Below are 16,833 nucleotides of genomic sequence, written 5' to 3' on the forward strand. Positions count from 1 at the left end.
AAATTTAGGCTCAACTTTGATTTGTAGCAGTTCTGCAGAGCTCCTCTCCTTTGGCCAAGTAATACCGCTGTCGTCATAGTCTGGTGAATTACCAGATGATGCAAAGAACTCAATGATGTCAAATAGCTGCAAATGTAAACTACTGAACGGAACCACGAATTCCACCTCGTTAAAACTGGCTCAGGGAACACCTTTACTTTTCCACTGGACATTCCATACTTTAAAGGATACAAATATATTTACCTTCAAACTCTTTCTTAATGTCATTTTCAATTTTTTTTGGGGATAAATGTTCTACGAAGGGAACTAGCGGAATTAATATCCCCACCTCCCTTAACATTTTTGTTTATCCAGTCACAAAATTTACTGTCTAACTTTTTCAAGTGGTATGTTCACAGAAATAAATGATTCTGTGGTTTCCAAAATGAAATTTTAAGGCGTTTGTTGCTGGTACCGGGACTACCTAACCTTACTTTAATGTGAGTTTGCCTTGCACATGTTTGACAACAGTGTCACGTCTTTCATATATAATTGTTTATGAACGTAAACACGAATTTGACGAATCGATTTTATTTCGTGCAGTAAATAGTGGATTGATCACTAAATCGATGTATCTAAAAGTGTTACAAATGCGCAAATGTATGGTTAATATTCCAATATCCGTGTCTTTTGGAATCAAACGTTCCACTGCGATTTAAAAATTTTAATTAATTTTATTTCACTTGGGTATCTGTTTTTAAACATTCAATCTCGTTATTTACATAACGTTTTTGGTAGTTTAGAACACGTTCTCACTGGAGCATTGCTAGCAACACAATTGTCAAGCAGTCTGGCTATTTACAGATTCGCTGGCCATAATCTTGACTGAAGCCATCAGCCATGATGGCCACCGTATTTACATTTCAATTGCCAAAACAAAATATTATTTTTATGTTCTTAGTATGCCCGATGTTGTATTATTTACTTAACATAAATTATCGGCAAGTTTGCATATTTCGTTTGTCAGGTGACGTAGTATTTTTTTTATTTGTTCCCTCGCGAAACGATCTACCAAGGTAATGTACATAACCAATTTTCGTAGTTTTTTGCGAGAAAGGCCATTTTTCACGTTTTGTTGTTGTTTACCACAATGTTCGCATAATTTCGCGAAATTTTCGCGTAAAAATCATTACACCATTTTTTCCCGTCTCTACAAATGAGTAACAGAGAATTTTGCAAGCCTTACAATTATTTATGTATTTAAATTATGAACCATTCCTACTAACAGTCTAGAGTCTTTAGCGGTGGGCACAACAAACATAATTCACACACAAACAAAAAATAACAGAAAATAACAAAAACAAAGGATAAGACAGACAAACTGATAGCAAAAGGACAACTATAATAATACATAAAATAAAACACACAATGCAGACTAGACACTGTTACTCAGTAGGACAGGACAGCACACAAAGCAACAAAAAACATCAGAATAATAACCAGCAGAATTAATACCACAATCATTAAGCAACAGAATTGTAGAAGGTTTGATACTTTAAATTATACTAAGTTAATTAATATAAATAATTTAATTTTATTATATATTATTATTTTTACCTTTTTAAAGACAGTATATCAATTTTATCAAGGTTATTATTTTTATAATTTAATATAAAAATTAAATCATTCCTCATGTAAGATGTGCACAAAGTATATTATAATATTGTGGGATTCTTAGTCCTGTAATATCCTGAGCTATAGCAATTTTGAATGAAAATACCATACGTAGAGGCACTGGAAAATCGTAAAAACGATATAGGCGCGAATAAAAGCGACAAAATGGTTTAACGGCGAATAAACGCTACAATCCCGTTTTTAGAAGTAAATATTAAATTTTCAAGTAATATTAAAATTTCCAGTTAATCTTAGGTTTATCGAATATTTTTAAATAAACAATTTCTTATTATTAATGGCCTAACCTCATACGATAAAGAACATTCTATATTTTATGCATCTTCTTACCGCGTTTGAAGATTACCTAATAAACGGTGACGATGGCGAGCCATGTAAACAATCAACACAATCTATGAATCTTGTAAATAACACGAAACACAGTTTAAATACACATAGGCTCACGCGGAAACTTTGCTAACGTCAAACGTAACGTATGACCCAAACAAATGTAAACGATTAAAGAGAGACGTTTATTTACGTGTATGAATATTTTCACGGGAAAGAAAGTGAAAACATTGAAGCGGCCATGTTTGCCAACGTGTGCGTGCGTGTGTGATATTAACACAAGCAATCAAATTATTTACTTTCAAATGACAACTAAACTATAAAAATGCATTAATTTAAGTTTACAACGCACGCAGCTTATATTTGGCAACTACAAAAAAACAATTACGAAAATCTACTTCAGTCAAATTCGTTAGCACATCTATGCTTTTGTAGCTCATTTGTTGAAAGTACCTAGTGTTTTCCTAATTTCCAAACCCGAAAAACAAATGTTAATTGTGAAACTAAAATATTGCGCTGCTATTCACGATAAAATTAAGATTATTAAAGTCGGTTTTCTGTATCGCGTTCGCGTGCAATGCAGTTAGAACTATTATATATTTTTTTCGTACCATCATGGGACGGACAAAATCTGTTACCGTGCATTCACGTGAAGAGCAATACAAATCGCACTATTTCTATGTCAGTGACACTAACATACTTATGTGCAAAGCTTGCAACATCCGCATAAACTGGGAGAAGAATGATACTTCGGAAAAGCACGTAAGAACTACTTCTCACAAACAATTTGAGAATGAAACCGTAAAAAAACGGCAGTTAACACTTTGGAACACATTCCAGCAACAAAAAAAGGCCAAACAAGAAAAACAGGAGTTCATACATGAAACAGTGACAATGTTTTTGAAGGCAAATATTCCCTTACAAAAAATAGATGATCCGGCTGTAAGGGAATACTTTAAAAAGTAAGTGTGAATTTTGTAAATAATTAAGCAATACAGTACATTCCTAGTTATTGTGTTCTTCAACCTTTACAATAACAATATTTAAGAGAATTATTAAATGAATTTCTTGGAAAAAACTTGAGGGCCTACATTACATGTTAGTAACTAAAATATGTTTCATCTAGTTGACTTAGGACTAAATGTTTCAGGTACATCCCAGAATCTGGTGACATACCACAAGCTGCAACACTTCGGAGTGATTATGTTCCAGCAGTAAGTGAAGTTCAAACCGAAGAAATAACGGAAGCTGTTAAAAATAAAAACATTGTCCTAGTCGCTGATGAAACTACCGATGTTCGTGGTAGGTGTGCTTTAGCTGTACTTTTCCGAACTGTTTCTGCAAGTGCAGCACAACAAGTGTATTTGGCTAGTTGCTCATTTTTGAGTTCTGCAAATGGAACAACTTGCTCTCAAGCAATTTTAGACACATTGATCAAGTATCACGTTGACTATAACAATGTAGTAGGGTTAGTTTCATACTCTGCTCATTATATGGGTACACGTTTTGTTGCCCTCAAAACCCTTTTAGGAGAACATCTCCTACATTTCCAATGCTGGGCTCACAAAATGAATCTTGTAGGTGACTGCTTCCTGAAAGAATTAGGAGAACTCAACACTCTTGTGGCTAAAATGAAAATGGCATTTCTCCACTCCCGAAAAAAAAAATGCATATCTTGCATATTTGAAAGAACACCATCCTGAACTGTCAGCAGTATTGTTCCCTATTCCAGTAATTACCAGGTAGAATTCCTGGTTTTCAACTGTGCAGTACTTGTCAAAGTACATTAATGCAATTATTGACTTCTTCAAGACAGGGTGTGAGTTTAGCAATAGCAGCATAACAAATATTGTCCAGATGTTCGAAAATCCTTCCCTAGCTATGCAGCTCACTATACAAATTACATTTGTTAGTGATGTGAGTGCAAAAATAATGACACTCATTACAGAACTGGAGGGATCCTCATACATCTATGCACACAAATTGTGGGATGAATTGGTTACACTTCAGTGCTGTCTACAACGGTACAGTGATGGAAATTTCCCGAAGGAAACTATGGAAATTTTAAACGAGAGTACAAATCTCGTTCAGAAAGAGGCTGTGAAATCACAACTAAAATCGTGCATGCGAAGATGTCTACACACTTTGACTAATCACATGGGCAGCAATGTCACCAATTTATTTTACCAGGACTTGAATTTCTTGTTCAACCCTGCTATTGCTGGTCAGAGGTCGCAGGTGGATCTAAGGAATTTGGAGGAGCGTAGGAAGAGATTGCCTCTTGCAGCAAAACTGGATTCTGACACCTTTATTGATGGATATATGTACTTCCACAGGCAGCTTCTAACGAACTTGAAAGATGGAGATGAGATTGACCTTGTTCAACTCTTGCTGACAGCAAAAATCAAGTACCCTGAATTTTCTGAAGTAGCATTAAAGAGTTTGTGGTCCCAGTAAACAGTGTTGATGCTGAATGGTTTTTTAGAAAGTATAATTTAATTGTCACCGATCGAAGAACCAGCATGACTGAAAAGACTGTTGAAACATGCTCAATGCTGTCTTTTAATTTTTGTTAGTGGCATATGTGTTTGGTAAAGCTACATTTTATTTTAGAACTCTGTGAAAATTATTTTTGATATTTGGCTTTGTGAAAGTGATTTTTGACACTTATGTTTGTTACTTGAACAACATTGACTGTTTTTTGCATTGATATTTTAACATCTCAGTTGCAAATTTTTATTTTCAGTGTTAATTGATGTAGGTACTTTACAAATGTGATATTTAAACTGTTATGTTACATGTTATTAAGGGGCAATTTTATATTATATGGACAGCTATACCATCGTGAGTTGTGTATATAGAAAATCAAAACCGTTTTGAAAATATGGAATAATCGAATAATGAATAATAGCATCATGTAAGAATTTTCTAGTCTATTAAAATTAAAGCTATATAAATGCTATATGGCAAAATATAAATGCTACGAGCAGCCATTATAAACGCTATTTTCCAGTGCCTCTAACCATACGGTAAGTAGCACTCTGTGGTCAGAGAGATTGTTTAGGAGACCTGGCCGTCTGCTGCTTGAGCGCGCACAGGAACACGCCGGGGCGGAAGAGGTCGGCCAGGTCCAGCGGCTCCCGGAGCAGCGCGCCCTGCTCGCTCTTCTGGCCCCAGCGCTGCACGGCCAGGACGCGCGCCACCACGCCGCGCAGGTACGGCAGGGGCTCCGCGGGGCCCCCCCACTCCCGCTGCCACTGGGGCGGCGTCTACAATGGCACGCGACTGTGATGTCACAACCACGCTTTATGGGAAACTTTCTGCATATTTTAAAGTTTTCTTTTTATTGCATGCATGTAAACCAAAATAAGGGCAGTACACAACATAAAGCATCCACCCTAAGATTACTTGTGTTGATAACCCCGCAGGCTAAACTTTTTGGCCGCAAAGGCCCCCCCCCCCCCCCCCCCCCCCCCCCCCCCAGCCGCTGGAAATTTACGGTGGGACTTCCTTGCGAATCCCGTGAATTTGCACCCCTGGATGTATCATTCAGATTAAAGAGTGAGTTAGAGTTTTACGTCATATGTGGTTCTGTTCAAGGGTCCGACACTAGATAGTGACTCCAAGCTCTTATCCGATGTTAGTCCCTCTGCTATTACCAAACTCGAAATAATGCACCAAGCCGTATAATTCAAAGGAATGCTTTGTATTCGAGTGAAAATAATTGTTTTTCGATAACCTAAAAATCATTTTCTTGCATCTATAAATAAAATAAAGCTATTAAATTTTAGTATATTAAATTTATCAACTTTATTGTGGAGATATATTAAACTATTTTAAGGGGTGGTCACTTTGAAACAATTAAATTCTTTTTGCATCAGATGTTAATGGTCTTCCGGATGTGTATACTTTCATTTTCCTTTGCTAGATAACTTTAATGTTTAAATTATAATCAAATTCATTTCTAAAAATTGGAAAATGGGCCGCAAAAATTTTGGTTTCGAGTTATAATAGACAACCTCCTCAAAACAAGAAATTACTGGGAAAATAACTACCGTATGTAAGAAAAATGAAAATGCTGCCCTGTGCGCCCGTAAAAATAATTATTTCTCAGCATGTACTATAAAATGTTTTTTGACAGAAATAAGACACTCATCATTTAACATTAATATATAAGTTATGAGCATAGTTATGCAGAATATAGGCATAATATTAGTGATGGGATTTTCGATACTGCGATACCTCGATACCTTTGATACTTGACGGTATCGCAAAGTATCGAGTATCGAAACTGTAAGTTCGATACATTTTTTCGATACCGGAATGCTTGTTCATTTGTATTGAATTAAGTTTTGAGGCCCCATCGTACAAAATACAATTACAGTAGAACCTCGATGATACGTTCCCGTTTCATACATTTTACCGTGTCATACGCCGATTAATTTTGGTCCCGCCGAAAGTACTATATTTACAATGATTTACTTTCCTGGAACATACACATATAAAATCATTAATTTCTCGTTTCATACGTTTTTACGAAGCGGGAAAGTCCTAAAATTCACAAATTCTTTTAAATTAAGTTTTAATTAATGCGTTTATTTTGAAAAACGTTCATTGTTTACCTTTGCAAACGTAAGAAAATAACTTTATTGCACCATAGATATGGATAGTATCAAGAAGACTGTGCACTTCGCTAGTAGCATCTATGGCCAGCACCAAGCGAGACTAGTGGCGCAAACTAGCAATGATTATGAAATTGGTGCACGTGCTTTACCAAGGCACGGATCTCATATTTTGTGCATTCATTAATCTTTGAACTGAATATACCCGTTCGTTATTGTTTTCTTACGATCTGATTGTTTTGTATTTTACGTTTCTCAAGTTAAAATTTTATTGAAAATTGTTCTGTTGCATAAAGTTGTTTGTAAAATGAAACAAACATGCAAAAATTTCTGATTTTCTTTTTACAATAGCCTAATTTTTTTATTTCTAATTTAGGCTTGGTGACTTTTACCCCCCTCCAAGAAAGGACTTCAAACATTTTGTAAGGCCACTGTTTCACATGTCAGCTTTACCTGATTATGGACTGTATTTTACATTTCTGGTGGTTTTATTATATGTATATATAATGATGAATTCATATTTTTCATTAATATAATGCAACTATTTACACATTATGTATCTAAGTTTAATCTGACATTGTGCTGGTATGATAGACTGAATTTATATAGTTTAAAACTAATTTATGTTATTTGAAATAATTGTTACTTAATGGGAAAATATTTTTCCCTGGAGTATCGAAAGTGTGGTATTGTCCCACCTCTACACTATATATATATATATATATGTGTGTGTATGAATGTGTATATATATATATATATATATATATATGGATATATATGTATGAATATATGTATGAATATATATATATATGAACATATATGTATGAATATATATATATGTATGAACATATATGTATGAATATATATATATGTATGAATATATATGTATGAATATATATGTATGAATATATATGTATGAATATATATATATGAATATATATATATATATATTCATATATATATATATATATATATATATATATATATATATTTCAAATTATTTGATGGTTTTGTTTCCCGTTCATTACTGACTGAGGTTGGTACTATCCCCTTTGCAGAAGCGTACCAGATATGTATTGTACTTGTTCCTGAATGTCCACCTGATTATAGCTTACTATTTATTCCTAGTTACTTCTTGGTTTGTTCTGTAGCCAACACAAGGCAAACTAGCTCAAAATGGAAGGGAGAGCATTATAGGGAATTCAACCTCTTCCACGGTACCAAACAATAATAAACAATAATAAAGGGAAGAACATCATGATTTAAAAAAAAAATTATTTTGGGACTAGTTTGTGAGTATTAATTACAAATTTTTTAATACTGCTCCTTGCTACTTTTTTGCAAAAATCAATTGATGATAAATAGTTAGCATGACCATGGGTATAGGCAAGGGGGAAGGAAGAATGGAGATATAAAAAAAATTATTAAAAAAAAAATCAATCAAAATCTATTATCCCCACTAACAAAAGGAAAGAATTTGAAAGCAAACAGCAGGCGAAGTGGTTTTATCCCCTCCCGTCCTGAAATGAAATTTTGTGTATGCTCCACAGCATGACTAACACATTTATTCTGTTTTAAACAAATGTGCTTCTTAGCCATGATTTTATGTGCAAATACATAGGGACAAGATTATATGGTGAATTACGATAAAACCAAAATATCACCGAAAAGCATGTCAAAACACTGCATAACACCAAAATGCAAGTTAATACACCATAAAGCACCGAAAAACAAGTTATATTATGGAATCAAATAGAATTTAACCAAAACTTAATTGAAATCTTTAAAAAAATTATCTTTTAATGTTTGAAATTTAAGGAATTTTGTTTCCAAACAATACATGGATGAGAAAAAATAATTTGTTTAATTGTGCATCCCTTTTTGAATTCAGTTTTAAACCACAAATGCTTGCTAATTTATTTTTATTGTTCTGAATGCATCTGTTGTAGACCAATTTAATACAAATTATTATATTGTAAAATTGCAGCATATAAATTTTACCATTATTTTGGCAGAGTCAGTATTACAAAAATGAAAACAATAACACCGAAATCCTCTGTTTTGAAAATGAAACTGGACTCCAGCACTGGAGTGCCGGACGCACCTGGTGCTTCATGATGCCTGCAGCGAGCTCGGCCAGGTCCGGGCGCGGCGCCGTGCTGCCCCTCACCACCTTGCTGATGGCGGCCAGCGACCGGTGTATGGCCTGCACCAGCAGCACCCCGCGCCGGAACTCCGCGCCCACGAAGGCTGCCACCGGTTGTGGCGGGGGGCCGGCGCCGTCCTCGCCCTCCGCCAGGGCCGCCACCTTCATCTGGACGAACCCCAGGCCCTGCGACAGCAGCGTGGCGACTCTCACCACGTACTCTCCATTACAAGCGACAAGTGAGTAAGAGAGCAAGTGCTCGTGTGTATACGAGGAAATGTTTTACAAAACAGAACTACGTACATACTATGTTTTTATAAATAATAAAAAAAGTTAAAAACCTTTTTTACAGATACCTCCCCCATAATAAAGCGGAAAGTCTCCAACTACAGGTTTAACGTATTTACTCACATTACGGGTCGCTCATTTTATGCTGATTTTTAGTTTAAAAAAAAAATGTAGTGTAATCATACGTAAGTTTATAACTTTGGGTGAATATTTTTTTTTATATAATTGCTGTGTGTCATTGAGTACGTGTGTAAATAACCCTCTTGTGTTGGTTTATATATATATATATATGTATATGTATATACACACACACACACACACATAAACATCACGAGTAATTAAAATTGTTTTGCTAAAATATCTGAGTGGTGCAGGAAAAACATTGTGCTATTTCAGTATGTCTGCCAATGTGCGAGATGACTTGCTGGGATGGCATTCAGCTGGAGGAGGGGAAAGAGTGTGAGTGTGTGTGTGTGTGTGTGTGTGTGTGTGCGAGTGTGTGTATTTTCTGTGACTGTGAATGCATGTGGACCCTGTAACACTGACGGTTCTCCCTCCCATATTGTCGTAAATGTCCATGAACTGGCACTGTACACAATCTCAACGTGTTTACTGCAATCGGATTTTAAGATGCAATTGTGACCCAACGTCATTGCTTTTTGCGTGAGATTTCCCATCTTTCAAATACAAACATTCCATGACAAAACTACAGCTATCGTTGGTGCTTTGAAAACTGCACAGAGTTTTACTTTCCTCCTCGTACGAATTTCTCTCTGACAGTACCATGCATGCTAGTTTTATAAAAGGAACTGAGAAGAAAGGTATCTTGCTGCCTTTTTTTTTCTATTCGGAAGGAGGCCTGGTTAAAAAAAAATTACAATAGCTGGGAAGGGTTACACAGGTGTAAAAAAATAGTAGCATTCCCCTTTGTATTTTAGTTAGCAGGAAGGGTTGTAAAGTAGGGGTGGGGAGGAGGGTGGAGAGAGTGAAGTGGGCAGAAGAATGCCGCCTCACTGCTCATACTAATAAAGTAGCACAGAAAACAGACTAAAAGAGGACAGAGGGTAACCCCAGTGCCATATTTCTTACAGATCAATTAGCTGAGACATGGAAATTCTAGTGAAGACAGATATATGGTGCAACCTATATTTGCCCCTTACAGTCAAAATGTTGGATTTTTCATAACCTAAATTATAGGGGCGACCCTCCTAATGCAGGGACAGCCATTCTGCAGTATCTTTAATGGAGGAATTATAAAAACAAAACAAAAAAAATTAGGAATAATTCTGTTGGAAATTTAAGTTTCTTGACTTCCAACACCCTATTATTATTGTTATTATTTTAATCAGTCCTCTAACTTCCTTAATTTGTCTTGACTTTTGTGACTTTCATGACCTGTAGACAGCCAGTCAGAGTTACGTTCTATGTAATACCGTATTTACTCGTGTATAGTGCGCACCACGATTTTTGCAACAAATTCCAAAGAAAAAAAAATTGAAATTTTTTTTCCCATAAATAAATTTTACTAACATTTTGTGGTACCTGATTATTTAAATTGATGTGTGGTGATGCGTCAGGAAAATATTTAAACTCTGCTGTGTAGACGGAAGATAATGAAGCGCTGTATCGTCACAACTGGTACGTGGGAGGAAGGGAGGGAGGGAGGCGTGCCGCGCTACGTTGCTAAGCTGGCGCGGAGAACTAGATGACTCACCGGTTGCTGCTGGGATGAGAAAATTAATGTTACATTTTAAACCTGCACATACACTTCATGCTTTTTCCCTATATTTTTTTTCAATTAAAAATAAATTGTGTAAAAAAATTGTTATTTTTTAAAAGATTTTGGACTTCGTAAAATACTGGGAAAAAAAATGATAAGTATACCAACCAAAATGGTTTAGCATTTACCTACTTTTATTTATACTTAAAAATGTAAGTTTTATAAGTATCGAAAATAAAAATAACGTTTCTTGAAAACTAAATGTCGTATCGCAATGATTTTTGGATAAATAGATCTCTCATGATCTGTACTATTTACAATATATTCATGAAATGATAACTAAAAACATAAAAAACAAGGGAAATTTTATTTTAAGTAAGCCCAGGGGCGGATCCAGGGCCGGGCGACCCGGGCAATCGCCCAGGGCCCCGCGCCTAGTAGGGCCCCACGTCTGCCCTCACCCTGGCACCTGTCATCAGGGCCGCCGAGAGGGGGGGGCAAAAGGGGCAAATGCCTAGGGGCCCGGTAGCCTTAGGGGCCCGGGTGCCAGGCTGGGAAGTGGAAAATAAATGGCTGGAAAAATATTTCCCCCCTGCTATTAAAACATCTTGTACACACACACACATATACATATATATACATATATATACATATATATATAAAAAATTGTTTTGTGTGTTCCTAAAACTACAGTCGATAACCAATAACCTAACAGAGCAGAAGGTACTTGTAACATTCAGTTCACACCAAAATACTTGCCTAGTAGCAGAAATGGGAACGTTACAGGGACGTCGGAACAGTGGAAGGGGTGGGGGCAGCAGGGGCGAGTCGCCCCCTTGCTGTTATGCATGGGGGGGGGGGGGGGGCGAGAGTAGCATTTCGCCCCCCCCTCCCCTCCTTTACCCAGAATAAATGTTTGGTCCTAGTAGTATTTTTCTCAACCAGTAGTTACAAACGTTGCATTAGTGATCACATTGATTAGAAAATCAAATTTATTATTGTCAATATACTGTAAAATAATTGCAAATTCCTAGATGGTATTTTATTTAAATTGTACTACACTTACTGTCAGAGTAGTATTTAATACATACTACGTCATCAAATTCTTGGAATGGTATATTTAATATTTTGGTTCGGTAACTCATTAAATAGCACAATTTTGCATCTAAAATTCCAAATTTTTACGGGGGAGGGCCCCCGGACCCCCCGCTCTATGACTGAGGTAAGTGTGATACATCTTTTCGCCCCTCCCCACCCCACTCATGAAAACGTTCTGACGTCCCTGGAACGTTATAAATAATTAATATGTATTACAAATTTTTCAATGTAATGAACGTGGTTCAGTGTTTTTGATGTTTTCGAAGTAATAAAATTGATTATTACTTTACATTATTTTAATAATAATTACATTCAGAATAAATTATTATACTTATGTATTTTAAACACTCATATAATAATGCAAATTCTGATTACTAGTTAAATTTTTTTTTTTTTTTTTTTTTTTTTTTAGCAATACATATATACATCAAAATTAATTATTATTTGTATTTTGATGGATTAACAATGTAAAAGTGCACTGAGATAATACATGCAAATGCTCTCTTTTTTTGCCTAACTAGGAAATCGTTATGTATGTTCAAATGAAGGCTGCAATTTTACGATACCATATATATTTATGGCATAGGCCTACTTAGTAGTGGTATGCAAAAAAAAAAAAAAAGGAAGGGGGCCTACTACCCCAGCTGCCCAGGGGCCCACAAATTCTCTCAGCGGCCCTGCCTGTCATGTAAGGTGTTCGAAATTAAGTTGTACACCCCTAATGTCTATTAGAACCTCTTTTATATGTATTACCCGCAACATGCAGGGGACGAGTGTCAGATAATCGGGTTGGCAATATGTGGATCACATTACCTGACACTTGCCAGCTGGCGATGCTGATTAGTGTTTGCTTCAGGTTACAGTTATCACAGATACGGCGACAACAAGGCTTTGCTCTGAGTGTCGTTTTCCTCTAATATATCTCTGGGGAAGGGCGGTGAAAAGTACATACAGTCATAGGCGTGCGCACGGTAGGTGCCACAGGTGCCTTGGCACCACAATTAGGGTTAACGTTATTTTGTTTTTTACAAGCAGAAATAATACATACTTACAAAAATCTGTATTATTTCCAAAACAAATATGTTTTCCAATCGTGTCGAGTTACAGATATGTGCTCATAACACTATCAGTATATCAATTATCAATCGAACCAACTGCCAGGTGCAATTACATACTTGTGTTGTACACGCGGGCCGCGGCTACGAAACTTCTGAAATGTAAATACTTCTCATAGTTCTCCTCGAATTACATAGAATGCGCGCTCGGTGTCCACTGTTCACTCCACTCGGCAGGTGCACGGAATAATAGCCGCCGGCGCCGTCCGCCAGGGTTTATTTAAAAAAGAGAGTTTAGTTAGTTAAAAGGATAGGCTTACTCGATGACTTATATGCAGTCGTCGACAAAACATTTTTGTTGTATTCCAAAAGTTAAAACTTTTGCCCACTCTTATTTTTGTATTTTTATTATTTTAATATTTTACATATTTTAGGTACTATGTTACAAAAACTCCCTTCATTTGTTGATTTTAAAACTTAACATTTGAGAATGTTTTTTCTAGCATTTATTTGGCGTCTTCAGAAAACATATAAGAACGGTTTTTCAAAGCCACCAGCATGAATTCCGTGCAAACAATTTGTGCAATTTACTTTATGGCTCAACAAAGTTTAAAACTGTAAATAGTTTAGTAGTTTTCCTGGTGATTATAAGTTCAAAGCCATAATTTGTCATAAAAATGTTAAATTTTTTACATCTGTGTATTTAATGTTTTTGTTCGGAAACACCTTAAAGAGCACCATTTTGCGCTTTCAAATCCAAATTTTTCCGGGGGAGGACCCCCGGACCCCCCGCTTTAGGCTCGGGGTCCGTGAAAGACAGGGCTGTTGTGTAATCTGGCACCACCAATACTGAAGTCCTGCGCACGCCTATGCATACAGTTGTGCTTTTTTTGTTTTATGTTTATATTACTTCTGCCAGTTATCAAAGGAATTGAAAGTATAGGTCGCTATGTAAACCCTAAACTTCCTCTCAACCTTCTAAATTTACGTGACTTTAGTCAGCGGCTGATAATTAGCCTTCCCTTCCCTTTTACGATATTCAAAAGTGGAGGGGTGTGAACGTACGCGTTACAGACCGATGTTGTTACTGCAGTGTCGCCAGATCAGTGGAAATATTAAGTCATGTATCGTGCAGTACACATTTTGAATCTCTATTCGTTCGTCCTGTTATTTTGTTGTAACTACTTTCAATGATATTTATTAATAGGGATATTTATTTTTATTCGACAGTTTCATAATCAAGGCTGAAATTTTTATTTGTTAGTTTCAGTCAGATTAATTTACAATGACCTCTCGTGATCGTGACTTTGGTAGGAAATATGATTCTGGCAGTTCCAAACGGAAAAAAATTGAAAAACGCAAAGAACTTGAAAAAAAATTAAGCGATCCTTTAACAAAATATTTAGACTGATAAAATTACTGGAGATAAGGAACAGTTGAACTGTAATATTTTGCCTTGAAATGTTGGGTTTTTTTCCCCTTAAAACCATTTATTTTCATAAGTGAGGGAAAAAAAAATCATGTGATTTTTCTACCAAATTAATTTTACGACTAATTTAAATAATAGCCTAAACCGCTATATAAATTAACCCTCATTTACATGTGGCATATATTTCAGTATTTGTACAAAAACAATCCAAATTTATTTTCGTATTTTTATTTTTCTTCTTTGTATAATTTTATTTTATGTGAAAAAATATTGTATGTGTGTAAATGAAATAAAAGGAAATATTGTTTTTTTTGTTTTTGCTTTTGATTTTTTATATTTTTATTAAAATTTCACTTTTAAAAATATTGACAGCTTTTATAGACTTATAAAATGACCAGATTTCACCAGAATTAAATTGTATGCATTAATAAAACTAACCCAATTACAATTTCCACGAAAGAAAATTTCTTACCATCGTCGAAATTTAGGTTCAATGTAGGCTCAAAAGTTTAATTTTCTAACTTTCCGGGAGAGTGACCACAAATCCCCCTTTCCCCAGTGGTATTCCATACTCCAGTCCGATAAGACCCCCCCCCCCCACACCCCCCTCTACAAGGGCCCCGCTGAAATAAATTGTCCAGGGCCCCGCAGAGTCTAGGTCTGCCACTGAGTAAGCCTGTGTCTTAAGGGGCCTCCCTAGTAGCTTCAGAAGTTAGCGGAACACTATGTTTTTTAAATAATGATGGGACTTTATTGATCGACAATACGAATCTGAAAATTTTTCACCCACGAGAAGATACTACACGAGTTGTCTGTATACGTTTACATTTTTGTATTTTTCTATCAAAATATGAAATAAAAAATCACCAACTTGTCCAACTTTGGGGCCATTTTATACTGCTTAGGATAATGACAGAAAAAAAGTTCAAGTTTAGCCAAAAAGATAATTTTTTTCTGAAGAAGTTCATGTATTTAAAACATATAGTCATCGCTTTAAATTCCGAGATTTCTTTTCCGCAATTTCTGCAAATCCTGAAAGTTTTCCACCGTCTCGTGCTGCCGCTCGGCGAAGCCAGCTCGCCGCCCACCGCTCAGGTAGCGTGGTGAGGGACCCCGGCCCAGAGGGGAGGCAGGCTACCTGTGTGTGCGTGCTTGAGAGGGAGACAACCCACAACCGCAAAGGTAAGATAATCCCGTGACCGAAAGAAATTCTCAGAATTGCTTTTAGTGTGCCTCGCCACAGTACCATGTGCTCGACTTACTCTGTGTGTATATTCGTGTATCTCTAAAACATCGCTTTTTTTTAAACTACTAATATCCTAAAGCTTACAATACTAGATCATGTATTACGAAATAAAGTATTGAAACTGATCAATCAACACATTGAAAGTTGTCGTACAAACTATTTATTGGTGACTTTACAGTCTCGCCAGCTAATTCAACAAAATTTATATTTAACTTTTAACATGAACATACACTTCAGTGTTTTCCTTCTAATTTTAATAAATATTCAAAAAACAATTATTATACTACCCAATATTTTTTAAAATTATTTTAGTTTTCCAAAATGATTTTACACATCTTACAACGCTGAAGAAAAATTTATACTGGTATTAACCAAATGGTTAACTATTTACAAAAGTTTTCATACTTAAAAATGTAGGTTTATATAAAATGTATCTTAAACTAAAAGAAAAATCATATTTTGAAAACTAAATGTCATTTTTCTATGCTTTTTGGTTAGATAGATATCTGATGGTCTTCTCTGTTTTAAAAATGTTCATGGAATGATAAATAAAAAATAAAAACTAGGGAAGATCTATATTAAATAAGCTAGTCAGAAGTATATATATGTTCCTCCTGGCGCAGGAGTCACGAGGAGTATTGAAGATGAGGTCAGTGACCGATCGCTCACATATGTAATTATGGATGGTACGTTATTAATTACAAAATTCAAAAACCATTTTGAAGGTAAAAAGTATAAATAGTGGCAATGTTTAATGAAGATTACGTAAATTTTCAGATAAACTTTTTTCTACAGCTCGATTAATTAATAAGGGCAGGAAATAAATTTTTACAGCAATTATACAAAATTATTAAAATTTTACTAACCACAATTAATTTATCCAAAAACCAAAATTAAGTAAATATTGCCCATACATTACAACATCCACGAAAGAACCTTGCAAATTATTTTTGTTAGATGCATTATTTTGCATTCAAGTTCTTTTTGTTTAATACTTCACCTACTTATAATTATTACATATTTGGCACATGGTCCGTCACGCCCAATTAAAGGGCCTGAATAAATAGAACGCGTTTCTGATAAAATTTCACGCCTGTTACTTTACCTGCAACCCGGAGCGGTGTGAAATAAATTATTGTACACTCGTGACGTTGGCAATCAACTTAAATATTTATGAGTTAAAACAAAACATAACTATAACGGATAATCAAAAAAATTGTAAAATTTTGAA

The 16,833-nt window shown here is 35.5% G+C and overlaps 1 protein-coding gene across 1 annotated transcript in view; it reads right to left on the reverse strand.

The window, feature by feature from the left end:
• Nucleotides 1-16,833, reverse strand: part of LOC134539674 (cytoplasmic dynein 2 heavy chain 1) — a 446,052-nt gene that overhangs the window by 25,385 nt on the left and 403,834 nt on the right. Inside the window, exons 76-77 of the mRNA XM_063381862.1 lie at nt 8,725-8,952; nt 5,068-5,267 (exon numbers count right to left, since the gene is read on the reverse strand). Coding sequence (XP_063237932.1) covers nt 5,068-5,267; nt 8,725-8,952 — 428 coding nt within the window. The remainder of the gene's footprint in view (nt 1-5,067; nt 5,268-8,724; nt 8,953-16,833) is intronic.

Source organism: Bacillus rossius, chromosome 15, assembly GCF_032445375.1.
Source record: "Bacillus rossius redtenbacheri isolate Brsri chromosome 15, Brsri_v3, whole genome shotgun sequence".
Lineage (NCBI taxonomy): Eukaryota > Metazoa > Arthropoda > Insecta > Phasmatodea > Bacillidae > Bacillus > Bacillus rossius.